Here is a 21260-nt window from a genome sequence, read left to right as displayed (position 1 = left end):
CTTCGACTACTTATAATATGTATTTATATTGTAATTATGATTAGTTGTCCTTTATTGTAATTTTATCTCTCATAAATTAGGGTTTCTTAGTTGCCTATATATATATATGTATCTTCAGCCTGATTACATAATAAGATTATTATTCTCTCTAAAAGTATTGAGAACATGGGATCAGAGCAGTCTAGAGTTTATAATATTCGTTCGATGGGTACGTTAGGGTTTATGCTTCTCACAAGGTTAGGGTTTGAGTTGCATCATCAAGTTTGAGTGCCCGTTTGTCTACACCACCAATCCCAGGAGAAGGACTGTCACCGTCCGCCCCAGTCTGCCATCGTCAGTTATCGGGAACGGCCGTGCGTGAGGTTCACGCACCGCCATAAAGAATTTCCTCCATCGCCATGCACCGGCGCGTGGGACCACCGTTCCACGTTCCGTCAGTTGGGTTCTTCTCGATTAATCTTTTTTAATTATTTTGTGCTTTTGGTTCCATTGAAATCTACTCGGTTGTGAGTTATTTGGAAAAAATACCCTTTTGTGCTTGGGGTTTGTTGTTTTGTTTCAATTTGGAGCTGTTTTGCTCTTTGATTCACCTTTGATTTCGATTTTAATTTGCCCTTTCCGCTCGTGAGATCTACAAACTATTTGTTAGCTCATAATGGATGAAGTGAAGCATATAGTAGTATCTAATGTAATTCTCCTAGCAACGAAGATAACTAAACACAAGTTAAATGGATCTAATTACTATGATGGTGTCGGACAATTCAATTTTATTTGCTTAGTACAGATATGGATTGCCATCTAACTGAGGAGCCACCAAAAGATGATACGAAAAAGGCTTGGCTTCGTGATGACGCTCGACTTTATCTTCAGATTAAGAATTCTATTGAAAGTGAGGTTGTTGGTTTGGTAGATCAATGTGATTCTGTGAAGGAACTCTTAAAACTCTTAGAATTTCTATACTCTGGAAAAGAACACGTTCATCGAATGCTTGATATCTGTATGCAATTTTTTCAAGCTGAATAGAAAGCAGAATCTATTACAAGTTACTTTATGAGACTTAAGAAGATAGCTGCTGAACTTGCTTTACTATTGCCGTTTAGGCCCGATGTCAAAGTTCAACAAGCCCAGTGAGAAAAGATGGCTGTTATAATATTTTTGAATGGACTTTTACCTGAGTTTGGAATGGCTAAAACACAGATTCTTTCTAATTCTGAAATTCCGTCATTAGAGGAAGACTTCAGTCGTGTTTTTCGTATTGAGAGTTCTCAATATGGTTTGCCTGTTTCTCAACCTAATAGTGCTCTTATGAGTAAGAATAATAATAACTCCCAGGGTACTTTAGGGATGACTAACAATTTTCAAAAGCCTAGTTATGATAATTGAAGATTAGATTCTCAGGAGATTGTCACTATTGTCGTAAGCCAGGACATCTGAAACGTGATTGTCGAAAGTTTTTGTATAAGACTCGACGATCTCAACATGCTTAGATAGCTTCCATCAATGATATGGCTGAGAAGTCTATTACCATATCTGTTGACGACTTTGCTAAATTTCAAGTATTCCAAGAATCCTTGCAGGCATCTTCTTCACCAAATCCTATTGTCAACATTGCCGAGACAGGTAATATGAAATGTCTTCTTACATCTACCAAATGGGTCAGACTCTGGTGCCACCACTCATATGACAGGTAATTCTAACTTATTTTCTATGCCTTTGTTCCTTGCCTCATCTCCGTCTGTCACTTTGGTAGATGGATCAACCTCCTTTGTTCTTGGATCTGACATTGTTTCTCTCACTCCATCACTTTCTTTGTCCACTGAATTACATTTGCCTCAATTGTCTTTTAATTTAATTTCTATTAGCCAGCTTACTTGTGACCTTGATTGTTTTGTCTCGTTTTTTTTCCTAGTTATTGCTTGTTTCAGAATCGTATGACGAAGAAGATTATTGGTAGAGGACATGAGTTTGGAGCCTTTACATTTTTGACCACCAGATACTGAAAACTATGCATTGCTCTGGAGTTAGATCCCCGTTTGAAGTTCATTGTTGTTTGGGTCATCCATCGTTGTTCGTGTTGAAGAAACTTTATCCAGAATTTCATTCCTTGTCGCCTTTGAATTGTTATTCGTGTCAATTTTCTAAATTTCATCGTCTTAGTTCTAGTCCTAGAGTTCATAAACGAGTCAGTGCACCTTTTGAGTTAGTTCATTCTGATATTTGGGGTCCTTGTCTAGTCGTGTCCCAAACAGGTTTTTGTTACTTTGTTACTTTTGTTGTTGATTATTCTCGTGTGATTTGGTTATATTTAATGAAAAATCGTTTTGAGTCATTGTCTCATTTTTGTGCTTTGCATGCTGAGATTCGAAATCAATTTAATGTCTATCAAAGTCTTGCGAACTGATAATGCTGGTGAATATTTCTCTCATGTACTTGGATCCTACTTATGTGGTCATGGCATCATTCATCAATCCTCTTGCGCAGACACTCCATCTCAAAATGGATTTGTTGAAAGAAAAAATAGACACCTCTTTAAAATAGTCCGTGCCTTATCCTTTCAAAGCACGTTCAAAGAAATTTTGGGTTGATGCGGTGTCCACTGCTTGATTAAGAGAATGCCTTCCTCTGTCCTCAATGGAGAGATCCCTTATCATACCTTTTTCCTACGAAAATCTTTGTTTCCTATTGTCCCTAAGATTGATTGTGTTTGTTTTGTTTGGGATATTCGTCCAAATCATACCAAATTAGATCTAAAATCTTTGAAATGCATTTTCTTAGGCCATTCGCGTGTTCAAAAGGGTTATCATTGTTATTGTCCTACTCTAAACAAGTATCTCGTATCTCCTGATGTTGCATTTTTCGAAGATATACCCTTTACTCCATCGTCGAGTCCTGTCAGAGGGAGGATGATGATTTTTTATCTACGAAATTACCTCTTCTACATCATCCTCTCCTCCTCTTTCCTCTATGTCTCTTCCTTCTGACCCTCCGGTTACTCGAGTTTACTCCAGGCGTCCTCCACAGGTACCTTCAGACCTATGTCCTCAACCACTGGCTTCTTCGACATCTGATCCAGGACCAAGTGATGATCTTCTCATTGCCTTTCGAAAAGGTAAATGCACTTGTACTTACCCTATTTCTTCTTTTGTTTCGTATACCCAGTTGTCTTCTCCCAGTTATTCCTTTATCTTTGACCTCTTCTTTGAGATCATGAACAAATCCCTATCTCTTGATTCCACCTCTATCCCTAACTCTGTTCATGAAGCTTTATCTCATCCTGGGTGGTGTAGTGCAATTATTGAGAAGTTGACTGCTTTGGATGATAATGATACTTGGGATCTGGTTTTGCGTCCAGTTGGAAAGAAGGCTATTGGGTGTAAATGGTGTTTGCTATAAAGGTCAATCCTGATGGAACAGTGGCTCGATTGAAAGCTCCGTCTTGTTGCCAAAGGTTATGCCTAAATCTATGAGACTGATTATTCTGATACATTCTCCTGTTGCCAAATTGACTTCCATTCGACTATTTATATCCATGGCTGCTACTCACAATTGGCTTTTGCATCAACTTGACATTAAGAATGCTTTTCTTCATGGTGATTTTCAAAAGGAGAAGTCTATATGGAGCAACCACCTAGGTTTGTTGCTTAGGGGGAAAATGATAATGTGTGTCACCTTAAAAAATCTTTGTATGTACTGAAACAAAGTCCTCATGCATGGTTTAGTAAATTTAGTCAAGTACTCGAATATTTTGGTATGAAGAAAAGTACGTCCGATCATTCTGTATTCTATCGCCGATCTGACAATGGTATTACTTTGTTTGTTGTATATGTTGATGATATCGTTATCACTAGAAATGATGTCTCAGGTATATCTTCTCTCAAGACTTTTCTCTAGGGTCAATTTCATACCAAAGATTTAGGGCAATTGAAGTATTTCTTGGGTTTTGAAGTAATGAGAAGCAAGAAAGGTATTTATCTATCCTAACGAAAATATGTACTTGATTTGTTGTCTGAGACAGGTAAACAAGGAGTCAAACCATGTAGTACTCCGATGATACCAAATTTGCAACTTGCTAAAGAAGGAGAGTTGTTTAAAGATCCTGAGAGATATAGAAGATTAGTTGGAAAGTTGAACTATTTAACACGACCTGACATTGCTTATTCTGTGAGCATTGTGAGTCGGTTTATGTCTTCCCGACTGTGGATCATTGGGCTGCAGCTGAACAAATCCTATGTTATTGAAAAGCTGCACCTGGATGTGGGATCTTATATAAAGATCAGTCATACAAGGGTTGAATGTTTTTCAGATTCTGATTGGGCTGGATCTCGAGAAGATAGGAGACCGACCTCTGGATATTATTTTTGTAGGAGGAAACTTGGTGTCGTGAAAAAGTAAGAAACAAAATGTAGTTTCACGTTCGAGTACTGAGTAAAAAATAGACCTATGGCACAATCTGTGTGTGAAATAGTGTGGATACATCAACTTTTATCTGAGATGGGCTTCAGTGTTACTGTGCTAGCTAAACTATGATGTGATAATCAAACTGCTCTCCATATTGCATCCAACCCATTATTTCATGAACGAACTAAACATATTGAAGTGAATTGTCATTTTATTCGCGAGAAAATACAAGGAGGGTTGATATCTATAGGATATGTGAAAACTGGAGAACAATTGGTAGATATCCTTACTAAAGTAGTAAATGAAGCAAGAATAAGCTATCTGTGCAACAAGCTGGACATGATTGACATATTTGTTCCAGCTTGAGGGGGAGTGTTATAATATGTATTAATATTATAATTATGATTAGTTGTCCTTTATTGTAATTTTATATCTCCTAGATTAGGGTTTCTTTGTTGCCTATAATCATGTATCTTCAGCTTGATTACATAATAAGATTATTATTCTCCCCAAAAGTATTGAGAACAAGTAGGACTGTTGGATTGGATTCGATTGTCTAAGACTTTAACAATAGATAACTTATTTTAAAATTATTGTTGAAGATACATAGAATCAGATCCAAAAACAATAAACAATGGATTGAAAACAGATAGTTGCAGCCAAGAAAAGATAACACAAGAAACGAAAGCCCTCCTTCAAGGTCAACTATGTTCTGACAGAAATGTAAGAAAAAAAGGCAAAAATCTGGCCGCCTTCGACTACAAGATCTTGCAAAGGTGGTTGGCTGACAGCAACGGTAAAGTGAATGAAAATGGTCAACTGACCAAGGATTGTAAGTGAAGATAACTAGACAATAACATACACGATTAAAACCCAAGGAGCCAAACATGAACCGAGGCACACGAAGTACATACATGAATGTTGGAGACACGATCGACTGATGGTGATGAGCGAGGTGGCTACGATTGTTATGTTTAGGTTTAGGGTTAATTTTTAGGGTTTCTTATAAAATTAGGACTTTCAACTCTGATACCATGATGAAAGTAATAATTTTTGTCTTATTTTCTATGAGAAGGAAAAAATTTCTTAAATAAAAGAAACTTCTATTACAAATAAGGAAAATACAAAATGAGTAAATGTAATATTGAAGAATATATTTGACACAAAAGGAAATAATAAAAAATTTAATCCTAGCATATATTTATGAACGGGTAATGGAGACTGAAAGGTCTAGGTAAAGGAGACTCGACAATAGGTCTAGTTAACCTTATCAAAGTCGTCTATTTCATTTATGGTTGGAGAAGAATGCGGGGCTGTTTGTCTCAGAAAAAAAAAAAAAAAGGAGGATATTCAAAGATACAGCTTCTTCCGTTGGTTCTTTTCGAGTGGGCTTTAATCAGTCTTGGTGGTGATTTTTTTTTTTGGGAAAAGGAAATCAGACCATTTTTAAAAAAAAAAAAAAAAAATAGGAAACAAGACTTTTTCATTGAATCAATGAAATGAGTCTAATACTTAAAATACAAGAAAGGAAGGAAAAAGAAACGTAACAAACAATCGAAAATACAAGAGTATTACAAGATCAATACAAGCCTTGGGTGGTGCTTAAATCACTATAAATTCTTTTGTAACTATCGTGTTCTAATAATTATTAACTATTGAAAGGCTCCTCATCCTCTTTTGTAATATCCCTTCAGCCTTGCTTGCGTTGGGCGGGGTTATCTCTACCCCGGGCCTAGGGTGTCGTCATAGTGAACCTTCAAATATGGGTGTAGATCTCAAATGATCTTCTACTTCCGGGAGAATTTGCAACTGGTTGGTCCGACATTAGCCTTACTTTTTATACCATCAACCCTTCAAACTTGGATTCAGTGATAAATAATAAAACTATGGGCATTGTTGTTTCGATATTTATGTTTCTATGCTTCTTTAGATGATATGGCATACACTAACCCATATAGATTTGCCAGTGAACAATCCTTATCAGAGTCAGAATCAAGACATGGGAAAACCGATGGTGGACAAGTTTTGTACCGAGAGTATATGCCTTCTGCATGGCAGGTAATCTATGTAATTGACCCTATCTGTATTTTCTTTTGTGAAAAAAGCCATAACTTATGTATTTAGAAGTATTTTGGAGAGGTAGCAGAGCTATCAAATTACCTGGTAATAGAAAATTGGTAATAGAAAATTGCTTCTGTGATTAGACCTTCAGTTCTTTGAAAACATTTAGGTGCCGATATAACCATTTGATTTTTGGTTTTTGACTTTTTAGAATTTTATAACCAGTTCTCCCACCTATGAATATTTTGTTTTTGTTATCCACTCTATGAAATGTTTTAAAAATCCAAGTCAAATTTTGGAAACTAAAAGAATCTATTTTTGTTATTATCACTCTCCTCTTAATTCGATGCGGTCATTTAGTGATGTTTTGGATACATTGTCCTCACCACACCCAATGACCCAAAGCCCAATTTTTCTCCACTATCCTCATCATTACTACAATATTTTGGGATGGAACTTTATAAGTTCTGTATGATAACTATTTAATTTTTTTTTTCTATTTTCATTTTTAAAAAATTAAACTTATAAATACTCTATCAATTGGTTTTCTAATTTTGTTATGTACTTTTTAACAATGTTTTCAAAATTCAAACCAAATTGCGAACCTAAAAAAATGTGGTCTTTGAAAACTTATATTTGTTTATTTTTTAAAATTTGTTTAAGAATTTTAATCTTTAGTTAGGAAAGATGTTAGTAAAAACCAAAATCAAATGGTTAAGCGGGGCTGCAACTATTTATTTGGAGTAGAAAATTATCTAAAGCATCATAACTAGAATCTATTTGAAAAATTGAGTACTCCATTCTAACATTTGCGGAATGCCTCATGTAGAATTACAACCTAGGAAGCACCACTACTCTGATTTAGGCGGGGCATCTGTGTCAGACATGTTTCCGACACGTCAAAAACACGTCTGAATTGAACATTTATTATTTTCTAATTTCGGACACAGTTGGACTCGGTGGGACAAGGCCTGGAATCGTCGGAGATGGCCGATCAAACAGTAAGAAAACAAAAACAGAAAAATTAAAATAATGAAAAAAATACTGTGGCTCATTGCGAGGACAACAAAGATGGTGGATAATCCGGTACCAACAACCTTGATTTTCCATTGCCTAACGCTTGGATAGACCGTCAATCACAGTTGTGAACTGTGGAAGATGAAAAATGAAAAGGGTGAAATGAGGAAGAAGAAAGGAACACAAATGGGAAAGATAGTATGGAGGAAAATGAAAAGATAATATTTAAATTCATGAACACTAGAATTCTGGCAAGTTAATAAATAAAGATAATATTTAAATCCATGAAAACTGAAAATCCTTGAAATATGTGAAGTTAATAAATTAAAATAATTTAACTATTATTTAAATCAATGAAAAATGAAAAGATTGAACGAACTCAGGGAGTGTAACTTCTATATGTTTATTATTTTTTGAAATATTTTCTTTTGGCCACCATATCAGATAGTCAACAATCATAATAATTTTTTTAGACATATAAAAGTGCCACAACGTGCCCGTGTCTTACATTTATAGAAATAGACGTGTCGCTGAGTCCCGTCTGTGATAAAATTGACGTGTCGTTGTGTCCTGTCCGTGTTCGTACTTCTTAAATTACAACAGTAAATGTATTTTCATTTTCAAGCACTATCAATTAGAATGTTTCTTAAATTATGTACAAATAATGGAAAATTAATGAAATTTCAGTTAAAATCCCGTTATGTATACAAGTCTTATTCCATCTTTGTCTGGGTTTTTGCAGTCTTTTGTCACGCACAGAGTTTTTGTTCGAGACTCAGGTCTGATTACATATTATGCTCAAAAGTGGAATATGATTCGGCCCATTTTCTGTATAATCAGTCATTAATTTGATATTTTTTGTTGCCTTGCAGACGAACATCCTACAGGGAGCAGTTGTGATCGTCAACCAACATATTTTTCAGAATGGCTGCTACCGTCCCTAGGCTTCCTCGATAAATTTATTGTGAAAAATGTGAGAAACCAAGCCATTTTACTCCAATTACTTGTAAACAATAAAGTAATATGAAATCCTTAGAATCACGATACTTTAGTTTGGTTAGCGTGTAAAGTATCGTTAGCGTGTGAGTGTTCAACGTGTGTTGGACACTTGGACACTTCGACATTTGTTGAACATATATGACACTTGTTAGTGCAACAAATATGTTAGACATGCATAAACACTGGTTCATACATATATGATAATAACAATAAATTTGATTGTAAAATACATCAAACTAATTTTTTAAGCATATAAATGAATCAGTCCATTTACTTTAAATTCTCTTCTAGTATAAAGATGATCTATAATTTTAAAAATGTATATTCTAATAAACTTTGATAAAGTGAGTATAGCTCAGTAGTAGTTAGCATGTACTCTTTTTCTTAAAGTTATAGGTTCAAATCTCTATAGAGAAAAGAAAAAACTATTGTTTAATTTAAAACTTTAAATGGATAGATTACAGATTTTAATCACGTATGTATGTATTTGTAACCGTAAATAAAACTAACTTGAAGGGATTTTGGATTTTTACATATATACCTGCAGGCTGGCATCTTTTTAGTACCATGAACTGCATTTGTTTCATATGCTGCTGGCCATTTCATGGGTGTTGGGTGCTCTCATTATTCCAGGTCAGTTTTTTCGTTTCTTTAGTTGAAGGATGTTGAATGTGTAAGTTTTGTATTATTGTTTATTTATATAATTTTGGTCTCCATTGACGGCTAAAAAGAGCCATCATTCTAGTTGACGGTTTTTTTTTGGTTGGCTATCAACTATGATGGTGTCAACTATCTAAAAGCATCAACTTTATTGTTATCGTTGATGTCTCAAGTTAATGTTTTCACTGTTAATTTTATTTGAATATTGTCAACGTTTATTCTTTTATTGACATTCCATACTTGTCAACAAAGATTAATATTGACGTTAGAGATGCATGTGAAAATCGGAAAATGAAATAAATCGCTCAAATCGACTGAAACATTTGGCGGTTCAGGTTGAAAATGGTTCGGTTTTTAAATAAAGGAAACGAAATATTTTTGGTCGCTTTTCATGCTTTTTTAGGTTAGACTGAAAATAGCCAAAACCAACCGATAATAATTATATTATAAATGGCAGTAAAGTACCAAATAAGTTTGGCAGTTTAAAGCTCCGTTTGAGATTTTTGTAGTTTTTAAAATAATTGTGGGCAGGTGTACTTTTAGAAAAATCATCTGTGAAAAGAAGTAAAAAATGGTGTTTGATAAATTTCAGCTTAAATCTAAAAAAGTAGAGTAGAGTATTTGGTAAATAAATACAAAAACATCTTATTTTAGATATAATAACTAAAATAAACTTCTAATCAACTTTTTTTTTCTTTTTTATAATTTAAAATTTAAAATAATTGTTTAGTATGATACAATTTGTTTACTATAGATTAATTTTTAAATATTAAGGAAAATAACTTTATTAAAAAAAAGAATATTACTTTTCTTAAAAAATGGTGCATGTTCTTAAAAAAAGAGGAGTTGAGATAGAAAGAAAATAGATTTGATTGGATGAGAAATAGATAAATATATAAAATAAATCTTCTTTTTAAAGTATAAAATTGAAAACTAAATATTAATTAAATATTCTACCTGATTTTAGGAGAATCTAAAAGCTATAAGAATATTGCTTTTAAAGCCAACGTGGAATTAACATGTTCTTAAAAATGATTTAACAAGTTTAATTTAAATCTATTTTGCCAAATGCAAAAAATGGATAAGATTTTTTTCAATTTCACTTAGGGGTGTTTGATAACCAAGGAGAGTTGGGTTGAGTTGGTATTTTTTACCAACTCAATGTTTGACAACCAACTTTAAATGTTGGTGCCAACTCTTCCCAATTCTCTCTCCCTCCAATGTTTTTAATGGTTCCACCTATTGGTCTTCGTTGACGATTACCGCTACCACACTTTGGTGACATACTTTGATGATCACCTTCGGTTAACTCTGACAACAGACTCCAAGCTCCAGAAACCACCTCCGACAATACTCCAACAACCAATCCAACAATCACCTTGGTAAAAAAAAAATTCTGACTTCCACATTCGCACGACCAACTTTGACGAAGAACTTCGGGCTTCACCAACCACCTCCGACGACAACTTTAGCAACTAACTCCAACGACTACCTTCGCACAAGCAACTTTAACGACATACTCTACCTACCACCTTCGTGTGCCCAACTTCAATGAGCACTGATAAAATAAAACGGTGGGTTTAATTATCTACCATTTTATCACTCTCACTCTCACCTATTTTCCCTCGCGTTTTCATTACTCTTCTAACTCCCTCAATTACTTTATCGTTTCTCTCTCTCTCATGCTCTCTTCACATTTACTCCCCTTCTCTCATCTTCTCTCATCTTCTCTCTTCTTTTGCTGTCTAGTTCGTCTTTCTCATTTTCTCTATTCTTTCTTTTTCTGGCTCGAATGAGTTTTATTTTTCTTTCTATCTCAACTCCTCTTTTTTTATTTTCTTTCTATGATTGTTCTTTTAGATCTAATTATTCTTCTTCTTTTTCATTTTTTTCTTATATCTAAAAAATATTACATACGACGTCCTATTGTTATTTCACTAAACAAAAGTTCGACGATATATTTTAAATAACCTATCCCTTGATGTTTTCAAATATTCTATAATTCTAATGAAATAGTGATTTAAAATTATGGCTCAAGTTTGTTTGTTTTTTGTTTTTTTTTTAAAAAGATAGTTTGTACACTGATGCAACATAATAGTAGAAAAAATAGACATCAATATTTCTAAAATCATTTCACTGGTTTTAGAAAAAAGGTAAATCCATATTCTACAAAATGGTCAAAAAAGACTATCTAGTAGTTGGTTTTATGATTTAAATTATAAGATTCTGGTTTTTTTAAGATTAACATTAAGTGTCATCTTTTCTATCTAAAACAATGTCAATAGTTTCATTTGATGACACTAATCGTTTAAGTTCTTTTTAATTTTTATGGTAATTAATGATTAGGTTGAGTTTTTTAATAGAATAATCACTTATATTTGAGTGTTTAAAAAATTAAATTCAAAATTTGTGTTCAGTACATGAATACTTTGTAGAGAATTTGTTATGTTTTGAGAATAGAAAAGAATTGTGAAACCATAAAACAAAGGAACAAACACGAGAAAAACACAGACAATAATTACCAACTTAACTTTGCATACCAAACACAATCAATATAACTCTCTAGATAATAATTACCAACTCAACTCAACTCTCTGTTTTTATCGTGCATCATTAGCGTTATTTCCAATTTAATCACAAGTCCATTTCCAGCACACGACTCAGCTTGGTTTAAGACCAATCAACGAATTGCTAGACCGAACGAGTAGTAATTGGTTTTTGCATGTTGCCAATTGTTGTCGACACTATTTTACTCCTTTTTTGGTAAATAGAGAGTGGAGGGTTTGAACCCGATCTCTTAACCGCTAATATGCATGTACTCGAACATTGTTTTGATTACCATTTTCAAATGAAAAAGTTTCTCTATTCTAGATTTTAGTGGATATTGGTGGATATAAAAATTGAGTAATTTATAAAAATTACTTAATTAATAAATCTTTTTAAATAAGTTTAGTAATGATATCTTTTTAACATTTTGATTTTTTACGAAATAATAAAAATGTCGATTCACTTAGTATTTGAACAAAAAATTATTGATTTTTCTACAATAATTTAATACGTGATATTGGTTAACATTCTTATCACGCACTGCGGGTCAGTTTTGAAAAGTAAAATTTTGATAGTATTTTTCTGACAATTTTTCGATAAAATCGTAACTTCAATGTTATGGGTCTAAAAAGAAGGCTATTTATGTTGTTAACCCTCTTTATATAAGCTTCTCCATTTCACTTCAAGACATTCTAAGGTGGTGTTTGATAATTTTGGGAGAGTTGAGTTGGGTGGGCAAAAAAAAGTCCACCCTGTGTTGGCCCACTGATAAAACAAAAATGGTAGGTTATTAAACTCACCATTTTACTTCCCTTCAATACCTCTTAAATTGATGTGTTTTCTCTAACTCTCTTCTCAACTTCCTCATTACTCTCCTATGTCGGTTTCTCTTTTTTACTCACCTCTTTTCACATTTCTCCATCTGGTTCGTGCTCTTTATTTCCTCTATTTCCTTTTCTCATATTTTCTCTTCTCGCTTGATTATGAGCCTTTTCTTATTAAATCACTTTTGTTCTTCTTTATATATTTTTGTAGAGTTGTTTTCATGGTTTTTTTTCTCTAAGATCTACTACTTGTGTGGTTATTTGTTATAGATTCAACTATTTTCTTCTTCCTCTTTTGTTTTTTGTTTAGATCTACATTTTTTGAGAGTTTCTATTATGAGTTTTGGATATATCTTCTCCCCATACCATATTTTATTGTTCCTTGCATGTTCGTATTTGCCCACGATTTTGGATATGTAGAGTTTTTTTTAATAGAGTTTTGGATTTTGATTTCTTGACAGTAGGTCTACCGGTCTTTTCATTGAATTTTTGGGTTTCGAGAATATGTTAGATCTATAAGATTTTTTTTATCAAAATTTTTAGGTTTTAATGAAGAAAAAATATGTTATATAATTGAGTGTTAAAAAATTGAATTCAAAATTTTGTGTTTAGTATATGAATACTTTGTAGAGAATTTGTTATGTTTTAAGAATGGAAAACAATTGATTTTTTTTTTTTTTTTTTTTTTTAAAAAGTAAAAAAAATTTATGTATAGTTGGAATTAAAATCAACACTAACAAAAAAAAAAAAAATTAATTTCATTTAAAAAACTGCACCAGATACCAACTTAATTCTGTATCCTAAGCAAAGACTTTCTGACTCAACCCAATTAAACTCAACATCCCGAATAAAGACAATAGTTACCAATGCAACTCAATTCTACACCTTAAACACATACAATTTAACTCTTTAAATAATTTAATTTCCTAGTCAATAATTATTGACTTAGCTCAACTTTGCACGTCAAAGCTCCCTCAATTCCCATTGTTAAGTAGTTTTCTTGGGTGTTGGAGAGATTTCTCTACTCGACCTTGTTGTCTTTTTCTTTCCTATCAACTAAAAAGAAAATGTCTTGAACTCAAGCGATCGAAAAACCACCATCATTGTCACATCTTTATGCAAAACCACCGTTATCATCCAGTTGGAACTAGAGTTATCTAAATAAATAAAACGTGTATTTTTATTGGATTTTTACCTATACAAAAAAAATATATAAGAAATATACATTTGACATTTGAATTTTGTTTGTATAAGTAATCTACTTGTATATCCACTCATTGGCACGACCACCAGACTCGTCCATGTCGATAAAAATACTGACTGCCTGCAAAGTTTCAATAGAAACCAATGATAATATCCCATAAGAAAATACAAATCTAACACAACTAACAAGGGTATTCAATCTCAAGGTCATAGGTTCTTCAAGACAAGTGAATTCGTCATTGCTAAAGATCATCAAGTTGCTAAGTTTTGGCTTTGCTCAATGCTACTATTTGATCAACCTTTTGAATAATAATAGCTATTTTATCCACAGAACTATACTTAGATGAGTTGTTTTTCTGTTGGTCTTTTGCTTCTTGTTTTTGACATATTATTTTGGAAGCTTTTAGTCCGTCGCTGGCATATTCTAATAGCATTTTGAAATCCCTGCATCTCTTTTTATGGTACTAAGAAGACGGTTGGCAATTTTGCGAGTGTTCTTTCAGACTTTATAGGGAGAGCACAATAGTTGTCTTTTTAGAGACTTTTTTTTTTCCCCATCTTTTTCATAGATTCTTGGATTTGGTCCTTTCTACAGCTTTGTACTAATTGGTGCAAAACTAACACCCTTTTACTCACTACTTTCTTACTTAGTTTTCAATTGAAAATCTCTTACCTATTAAGTGCTTTGGGGTTTCTCCTTTTTTCTTTCATTCAATGAAGCGTTTCATGTCTAAAAAGATATGCATAGATTAGTTGATAATCAGGTTTATAATGAACTAAGGCTGTTCTAGACTCTAGTGCCCATTTTTGCCAAAAGTTTTCCCCTTCAACCCTGTCCTCGCTCTTCAGCCTTTGTTCATAATTCTAGTGGAGAATGCTTAAAAATGGAAGACATACACAAAAAAGAGCCTAGTTCCCAGTAATCTTACCTTTCCTATCCGAGGCCGGTCTTTAGTTTTGTCTAAGCTGTTTCGAATGTGAGCAACGGCTCCCCAGCATTTTAATGTATTAGCCACACCATCAAGCCGCAATAGATACTCTTCCTCGGACAATGGAAATGATTTCTACGAAATTGACAAATATCCAACAAGATTTAAATGTGGAAATAATCTCTCTGTGAAGTGCTCATTTGCCTTCATGCACATTCAAAATATATTGAGCAGGAAGGATAAAGAAATATACACATACATAGAAAAATATTTGATTTATAATTGTTTTTGAAAAATAGCCTCTCCCTTCTATTCTGTAGATTATTTACTTGCAATTCATGTTTGGTTTCAATAGAGGTGCAAGGAAAAACTAAGAACCTGAAAAAAACTGCTTGAACTGACCGAAACTGCTTGTTGGTTCGAGTTGAAGCCGGTCATGGCTTCAGGTTGAAAATATAAAAACTGAAAGTTATCAGTTAGTTTCCGGCTAGGCAGAAAAACCAATTGAAAACCGAACCAACCGATAAAATATATATAATATAACTTCAAAAGATTGTTTGGTCAAATTGATAAGTAAGCGCACCTTGATACACGAGGTAGCAAGTTCGAATCCAGGGAACATAGGATTTTGCTTTTGAAAACCGGAACCGAACCACTGACACCCCTAGGTTTCATTATCTCAATCATTAATTCACACATCCTTAACTTTTAGTGATTTTACTAGAGCTTCTGCTTGGTTTTTAGTTCTTGGAGCACCTCCCTTTTAATTTTGTATAGCAGCTAGTAATATTAAAATCCCTTCCCTTTTCTCCCAAAATTCTGATTTGCTAAAATTATCTAAAGGAACTTCAGGTAGATAGGCCAAATTCAGGAAAATTTTCGGGTACTATGAGAGCATACTACCCCCCTTCCATGAATTGCCAACCACGTCACATCCTTTTAAAAATGATGTGGGAGACACCAACACTAAAAGGATATTTATAAAGAAAACTATTGTGTAAGAGTATGATATTTCCGTAGTACTAAAGATTTGCCAGTCTGATTTCTTTATTCTTCAGAGTGGTTCAATTGTCAGGTTATTAGAAAAATGCCATTTTTTAATCTTTCATCAGCCTCTCAGATGTTATAATTCATAAACAGGTTCTCCTAATTTTGAAAAGGATCACGGTTGATTAAAGATTTTGGTGAAAAAGTAGAGTGGGCCTTGCATACCTGCTCTCTGTATTTCCACATGACATTTAAAGCAAGAAGATTCCGTCCCATGAACTCCTGAATTATCACAGAAACAAGATGAGAAATCCATAATTTAGTTTAAATTAGGAACAGACCACACTGATTATATGACATACCCAGAAACTAGACAAACTGAGAAAATAGTTTTAGCTTCTTGAATTTTGATGATAATGCACAACAAATGTCTAATATGTACAACATAGCATCCCTTAATTTTTAATAGTTCAGGGGAAAAAAGGTGGAAAAGAAGTTCAAAATTGAATCAAGTTTTTTTTTTTCAGGTAATAATGATAAGGTCAAAACTTAAATTACAAGTTTAATCTACAAACTTTCATGATTGTCTATTAGCCAAGTCTCTAAGCTTTAAACGCTATCTCGATTTTTGAAATTTCAATTTTGTATTTTATAAGTTCTCGAACTTTAAAATTTTCATATAGATATTTGCACTTTCAATTTAGTCTAACATATATCTAACATACTCATTTTTTTACATTATTGAATCTATTATTAGACATAAAATTAATTCTTTCTTAATAACACATTAACCGAACAACTTAGTAACCAGGTCCTGGAAATATGACAAAATTAAAAGTTTAAGGTCAATCAATGAACTTGTGAGAAACTTTTAAAGTTCAATGATCAAGACTTGTTACACATTTTTTTTTGAATTCAGAGACTTATTTAACACAAACATAAAAGACTACACTTGTAATTTAATTTAAGGAATCAAAGTTTAGAAATAAAAGTTGAATACCTTCTTTATTAGTTGAACATCATAAGACTTGCCATACTTGTTTCGGATAAGAGTAGCCAGGTCAATCCCACTAAATCTGGAATCATCTGTCCCAACCGATCTCTCCAAGTTCTCTCTAAGCATTTCAAAGTTCATCTGAAAATAGAAATTTAAAAACAATGAACTTAATAAATTTTTTATTAAATGAGCTGTGTTTCATATTTTTATGTGTTTGACAATAAATTCATAAATTAAATTTCAATTGAAACAATTGTTTAGAATATATATGATAATATATTTATAAACCTTCGAACTAATTATAATTACCCACTAAATAATAAGTTGAATATCAATTATTATTATTTAATTTATAAATTTGGTTTATATAAAAATCGTTGTAGAATTATTATTTTTTACTATAATATATATTTTAATTTAACCAAAAAAATAATTGAGTTTATAATCTGAAATACAATATTTTTTTTAATGTTTTATCTGTTTTAATATATTTGTGTATGTAATAACTTCACATTCAAAATCTGAATACACTAAAGCTATTTTAAAATTTGCACTGTTTGGATTGTGGACCATGGCTATAAATTGTAGTTTTTTTTTTTTTTTTTTTTTTTTTTTTTTTAAATTTTACAAATGACCCTTCATGGTGATTAAAGACCCGTTCCCACAAATGGTTATAAAATGCGGTTGATTTGTTTGGGAGAGGCGGATGCCTTTATGATTAAAGATCCGTCCCTACAAATGGTTATAAAATACGGTTGTGCTAAGCATGAAGTTAGAAACCTCTAGAAATTGCATATTCGCCAAACTCAGAAATCAAAGGGCACTTATTTATTAAAATTTAGAATCAAAATCTCGAGGCCTATTCCTTTTTAGTTAACAAAGAAGTCGAGATTTGAACTTCATACTTTAAATCGAGAATATATACTTAAACACAATCAGATTCAGGTCAGCAAATCGAAAAGTGTATAATTGGGAATTTTTTCTTTTAATTCAACGTAAATTGGAATTGGCAATGAAGATTTGAACCTCGTTGTTTAAACACCTATATTTGTGGGATGTTTTAGAGTTGAAACCAATAGAAAATATGTCAAGTGAAAGCAGTAGAGTACTAACCCCTCCATTTTCGGGTTTGGGAGACTCATTGTCGTTAATCCCGCGATCGGACTCATCTGGATCCATGGCACCGTCGACGGAACCGGCAAGAACAGGTCTTACATGCCGTCCACTTTGCCGGCGACAGTAAGCAACATGATTCCCATGGTGAGTGATTGTTGCATCTCTGGAAGGAAGAAATGGACAACAATACTCCGAATATGAATACGAAACCCTAGAAATCTTTGTTCTGCCTAGATGCTCTTGAATTCCAATCCCCGGCGACCAATTACTCTGGTGGCCGAACGTTACACTCGTCATAATCTGCAAAAACAATCAATCGGTTCCATCGATTGTACCAGTAAGGGCAACTGAAATTGGAAAGAAGGGAACTAAAAACTCGATGTTGATTTCGATGGAGAAATTGTAGATAAACGTTACCTTCGAGGATAATCGGAGGATCGAGAATGGAATCGGGAGCGGAGAATCAAGAATTTGAGAAAAGATGTGGTTTCAAATTGGTTTTTTGGTTTCATTTTGAGATTAATTTCAACCACTTGTTTGCTTTGCAATTGTAGACCCACACGACTTCTTTTCTTTTCTTTTTTTCTTCCTTTTTCTTTTGTTCTTTAAAAAAATCAATTTTTACCAAAATGGGTGGTATCCATTTAAATACTAAATAATTATATCAATTTAAAAATTCTGAAATTTTGTAATAGTAGACTTCGTTCAATTGTTACAAGTAAATCAATTTATGTCATATTTTTGTTAAAATTTGAAGAGAAAAGAATGCACACGAGCTTCATGTGACATGATAAGGTTGTAAGATTCGTACACCAATGAGGAGGTTATCTTTTAGTTCACAAGATTGAGGTAGGTGTCCAAGGGACATACTCGATTTGATATGTTAGTAGAGTCTATCGAGGTCGAGCACTTTCTCTTAGCCATATTTTCGATCTAAAATGATCTCATGGTCTAGAGCATGTGCAATGTCGTATTAGTTATTTTATTAAACTCGATCTTAACCATGGCCTGGGTTGAGGCCCAAGCCAATCCTCCTTTTCTAGACTCATTATGGTTCTAAGTTGCTATTTTTAGTTTGAATCTTACTGCCTTCTTGACTTCGTTTATATTTTTCCTTGGTGTTGTTATACTATTTCATCCAAAATCACCCATAACAAACCATTTGTGGAGATTATATCTAAAAATCGTCCATGTATTCAACTTTTATAGCCGTGTTTAGGAGCGGATCGTGTGGGACCAGGGGGCATGTGGTTGTTGGGCATGGATAAAGGAGTTGTTCCCCCCTAGTTCAGAGTTAACGTAAGGTTTTTTGTTTTTTGTTTTTTTCTTATTCTTTGGATTCAACGTTGCGCAACGTAAGTGTTCTCTTTTTCCCCCTTAGAATTCTTGTCATTTAGTTTTATTATATATTATTACAATGCTCAATTTTTAACTTAGTGGTATTGACATGCGCTCCAACCTCTAGGTCGGAGGCTCATTCCCCCACCCCACAATTGTTGTACTATAATTTTTTTTTTTTCAATTTGCAACCTCTTTTTACATTATTCAATATATTTTTCTTCAATTTGCAACTTAAAAGCATTTCTTTCATGCAAATGTTTCTATATACTATTTAATTTTTAATCTTTTTAAATAATATTACTGAGTATAGATGTTACATTACATCAATGTAATTTAGATGTATATCAAATATTAAATTACAAGTTTAGTCTCAAATTTTTAAAATTGGGCAAAATAAATATATAAATTTTAATTTTATGTCTAATAAGTCACAAATGTCTAACATATTGATGAGCTTACAATTTTGTATCCAATAGGTTTCGAAAATATTTGAAATTTTAAAAATGATTTATTTTATTGGACAAAAATTTTAATTTTGTATCTAATCCAGCCTTAAATTTTCAATATAGCAAATAATAGATACTCCATCGAACTTTTTTTTCTCAAAAAAAATTTACAATAAAACCTATTAAACACGAAATTAAATTTTATAATAAACTTTTGACATGTTCAAATATATATATATACACACATATATGTGTGTATATGTGTGTATATATATATTTGAACATGTCCAAAGTTTAACATATATGTGTGCATGTCTATATATATATAAAAGAGAACTATTGTTTATAAACTTGACCATGAAAATTTATAAAATACATAATAAAAAAACTAGGAATTTATTATACACATTTTAAAGTTAAAGAACCTATATATAGGCAAATTTAAAATTACATGCTCTAAACTTTTAATCATATATGAAACTGTGCACCCCTAGCATGCATTTCTAGATCCGCCACATGTTCATTTATTCAAATATTAGATTAATAAAATGGATAACTAATATTGATTTTTTTTTTAATTGAGATTCTAAAGTGATACATTTATAAAATTTTAGATTTAATTGATAAAGCTATGAGTCTCACACGACTATTTATCTAAAATGAATGTAATGGACGGTGCAAATATATACGTTTAGAAAAATGCGGTGTTTAGATTCATACACCTCATATTGGAGTGAACTTGATATATATATAAGAAATGAGTTGTCTAAGTATGTGTCAAGAGAATTCAAATGGGGAAAGTAACAAAATCTTGTACTTGTACGTTATACCCATTCTACTTATTGTGATGTGAAATATGGATTTGTCCAAGTTGACCATAAATTTGTTAGTCTTTTAGTAAGATAATTGTGTAGAGATGAGGAATCAAACTACTCATTTGAAGGAAAGAAGTATATCTCATCAATTACGAATTATGCTCATTTTAGTATAATTTTGCTAGTTCGATAGGTAATATGATGATGACGACAACGACGGTTATTATTATTATTATCAATATTAATATTATAATTATTATGTGATATAAATAATGTTAGAATTGGATGTTGACCGTAATATGATAGTCGAGTAGTAGAATGAACATCGCCTTTAAAGCAATTGAGACATGATTTCGATGTTAATTGTTTCATGTTGATTGCTCTGTAGGGTTAGCATAACACTCTTGACAAAGAACACTTGTTGAAAAAGAGTTAGAATCAAGAAAACTTCTCTCGGCAGAAAAAAAAAAAAAAAAAACAGAGATGAGCAAGAAGAAACATATAGTCGGCTAAAGTAAAATAGTTCATTTTAGTTCGTTTTTAGATCTCCAACCTTGACAAGTTTCAACATAGAACAAAAGCAAAAAGGTAATTTTTGACATATCATTTTCAATCTTGACAAGTCATTTTGAACGAGTAATGCAATATTTGAAAAGAACCTTCTTATATTTTAAGTATATCCAGACTTTGAATTTAAAATTTTAAAATATAGAATCATGTGATAACAATAATTAAAGCTCTGACGATAGGGTAAATTATATAAAAACTTGACCAATTAAAAAATACATATTCTAGACATTATGTGACACCTCGTCAGAGGTTACCCTACCAAACCTAGGATGTGGAGTGTTTAAGGAAAAGGAAGCAAAATTCTAGGTAATGAAAAAAATTGAATAAACGAAAATAACAAATGAGGGAGA

General features: G+C 32.5%; 2 protein-coding genes across 8 annotated transcripts in view; one reads left to right on the top strand and one right to left on the bottom strand.

Moving 5' to 3' along the window:
* Positions 1 to 9367, top strand: part of LOC120081212 (DNA repair protein XRCC2 homolog) — a 37823-nt gene extending 28456 nt beyond the window's left edge. For 4 of the 5 annotated variants that reach the window (XM_039035914.1, XM_039035912.1, XM_039035915.1 and 1 more), the window contains 4 exons: positions 6366 to 6456; positions 8219 to 8255; positions 8349 to 8449; positions 9023 to 9367. In XM_039035914.1, the coding sequence (XP_038891842.1) occupies positions 6366 to 6456; positions 8219 to 8255; positions 8349 to 8449; positions 9023 to 9046 (253 nt within the window). In that variant the 3' untranslated portion in view covers positions 9047 to 9367. Of the gene's footprint in view, positions 1 to 6092; positions 6211 to 6365; positions 6457 to 8218; positions 8256 to 8348; positions 8450 to 9022 lie in introns of those variants that run through there. The other variant, XR_005482725.1, reaches the window with a different exon arrangement.
* A 4225-nt stretch (positions 9368 to 13592) lies between these two features.
* Positions 13593 to 18316, bottom strand: LOC120082114. Of its 3 annotated transcripts, XM_039037346.1 has the most exons (8): positions 18156 to 18316; positions 17736 to 18038; positions 16626 to 16760; positions 15851 to 15907; positions 15222 to 15302; positions 15017 to 15100; positions 14639 to 14773; positions 13593 to 13830 (listed from the first exon to the last, which is right to left on the bottom strand). In XM_039037346.1, exons 2-8 carry the CDS (start codon positions 18033 to 18035, stop codon positions 13765 to 13767), a joined length of 858 nt encoding a protein of 285 aa, XP_038893274.1. In that variant the 5' UTR covers positions 18036 to 18038; positions 18156 to 18316; the 3' UTR covers positions 13593 to 13764. The 3 variants fall into 3 exon arrangements, with proteins under 3 accessions (XP_038893274.1, XP_038893275.1, XP_038893276.1); XM_039037347.1 differs by lacking the exon at positions 15222 to 15302 and having other exon boundaries at positions 18156 to 18315; XM_039037348.1 differs by lacking the exons at positions 15017 to 15100; positions 15222 to 15302 and having other exon boundaries at positions 18156 to 18315.
* Positions 18317 to 21260: the final 2944 nt, after the last annotated feature.

This window comes from Benincasa hispida, chromosome 7 (genome assembly GCF_009727055.1).
Source record: "Benincasa hispida cultivar B227 chromosome 7, ASM972705v1, whole genome shotgun sequence".
In the NCBI taxonomy this organism is placed as follows: Eukaryota; Viridiplantae; Streptophyta; class Magnoliopsida; order Cucurbitales; family Cucurbitaceae; genus Benincasa; species Benincasa hispida.
This window is presented reverse-complemented; position numbering and strand designations above follow the sequence as displayed.

Excerpts from the sequence above, each read along its gene's own strand:
- LOC120082114 (XM_039037346.1), bottom strand. The coding sequence starts at position 18,035 with ATGACGAGTGTAACGTTCGGCCACCAGAGTAATTGGTCGCCGGGGATT. Across the intron at positions 16,761-17,735 it reads CCAAACCCGAAAATGGAGGG|ATGAACTTTGAAATGCTTAG; the intron begins GTTAGTACTCTA and ends TTCTATTTTCAG. Across the intron at positions 15,303-15,850 it reads TGTGGAAATACAGAGAGCAG|GGGTGTCAGTGGTTCGGTTC; the intron begins GTATGCAAGGCC and ends AATGAAACCTAG.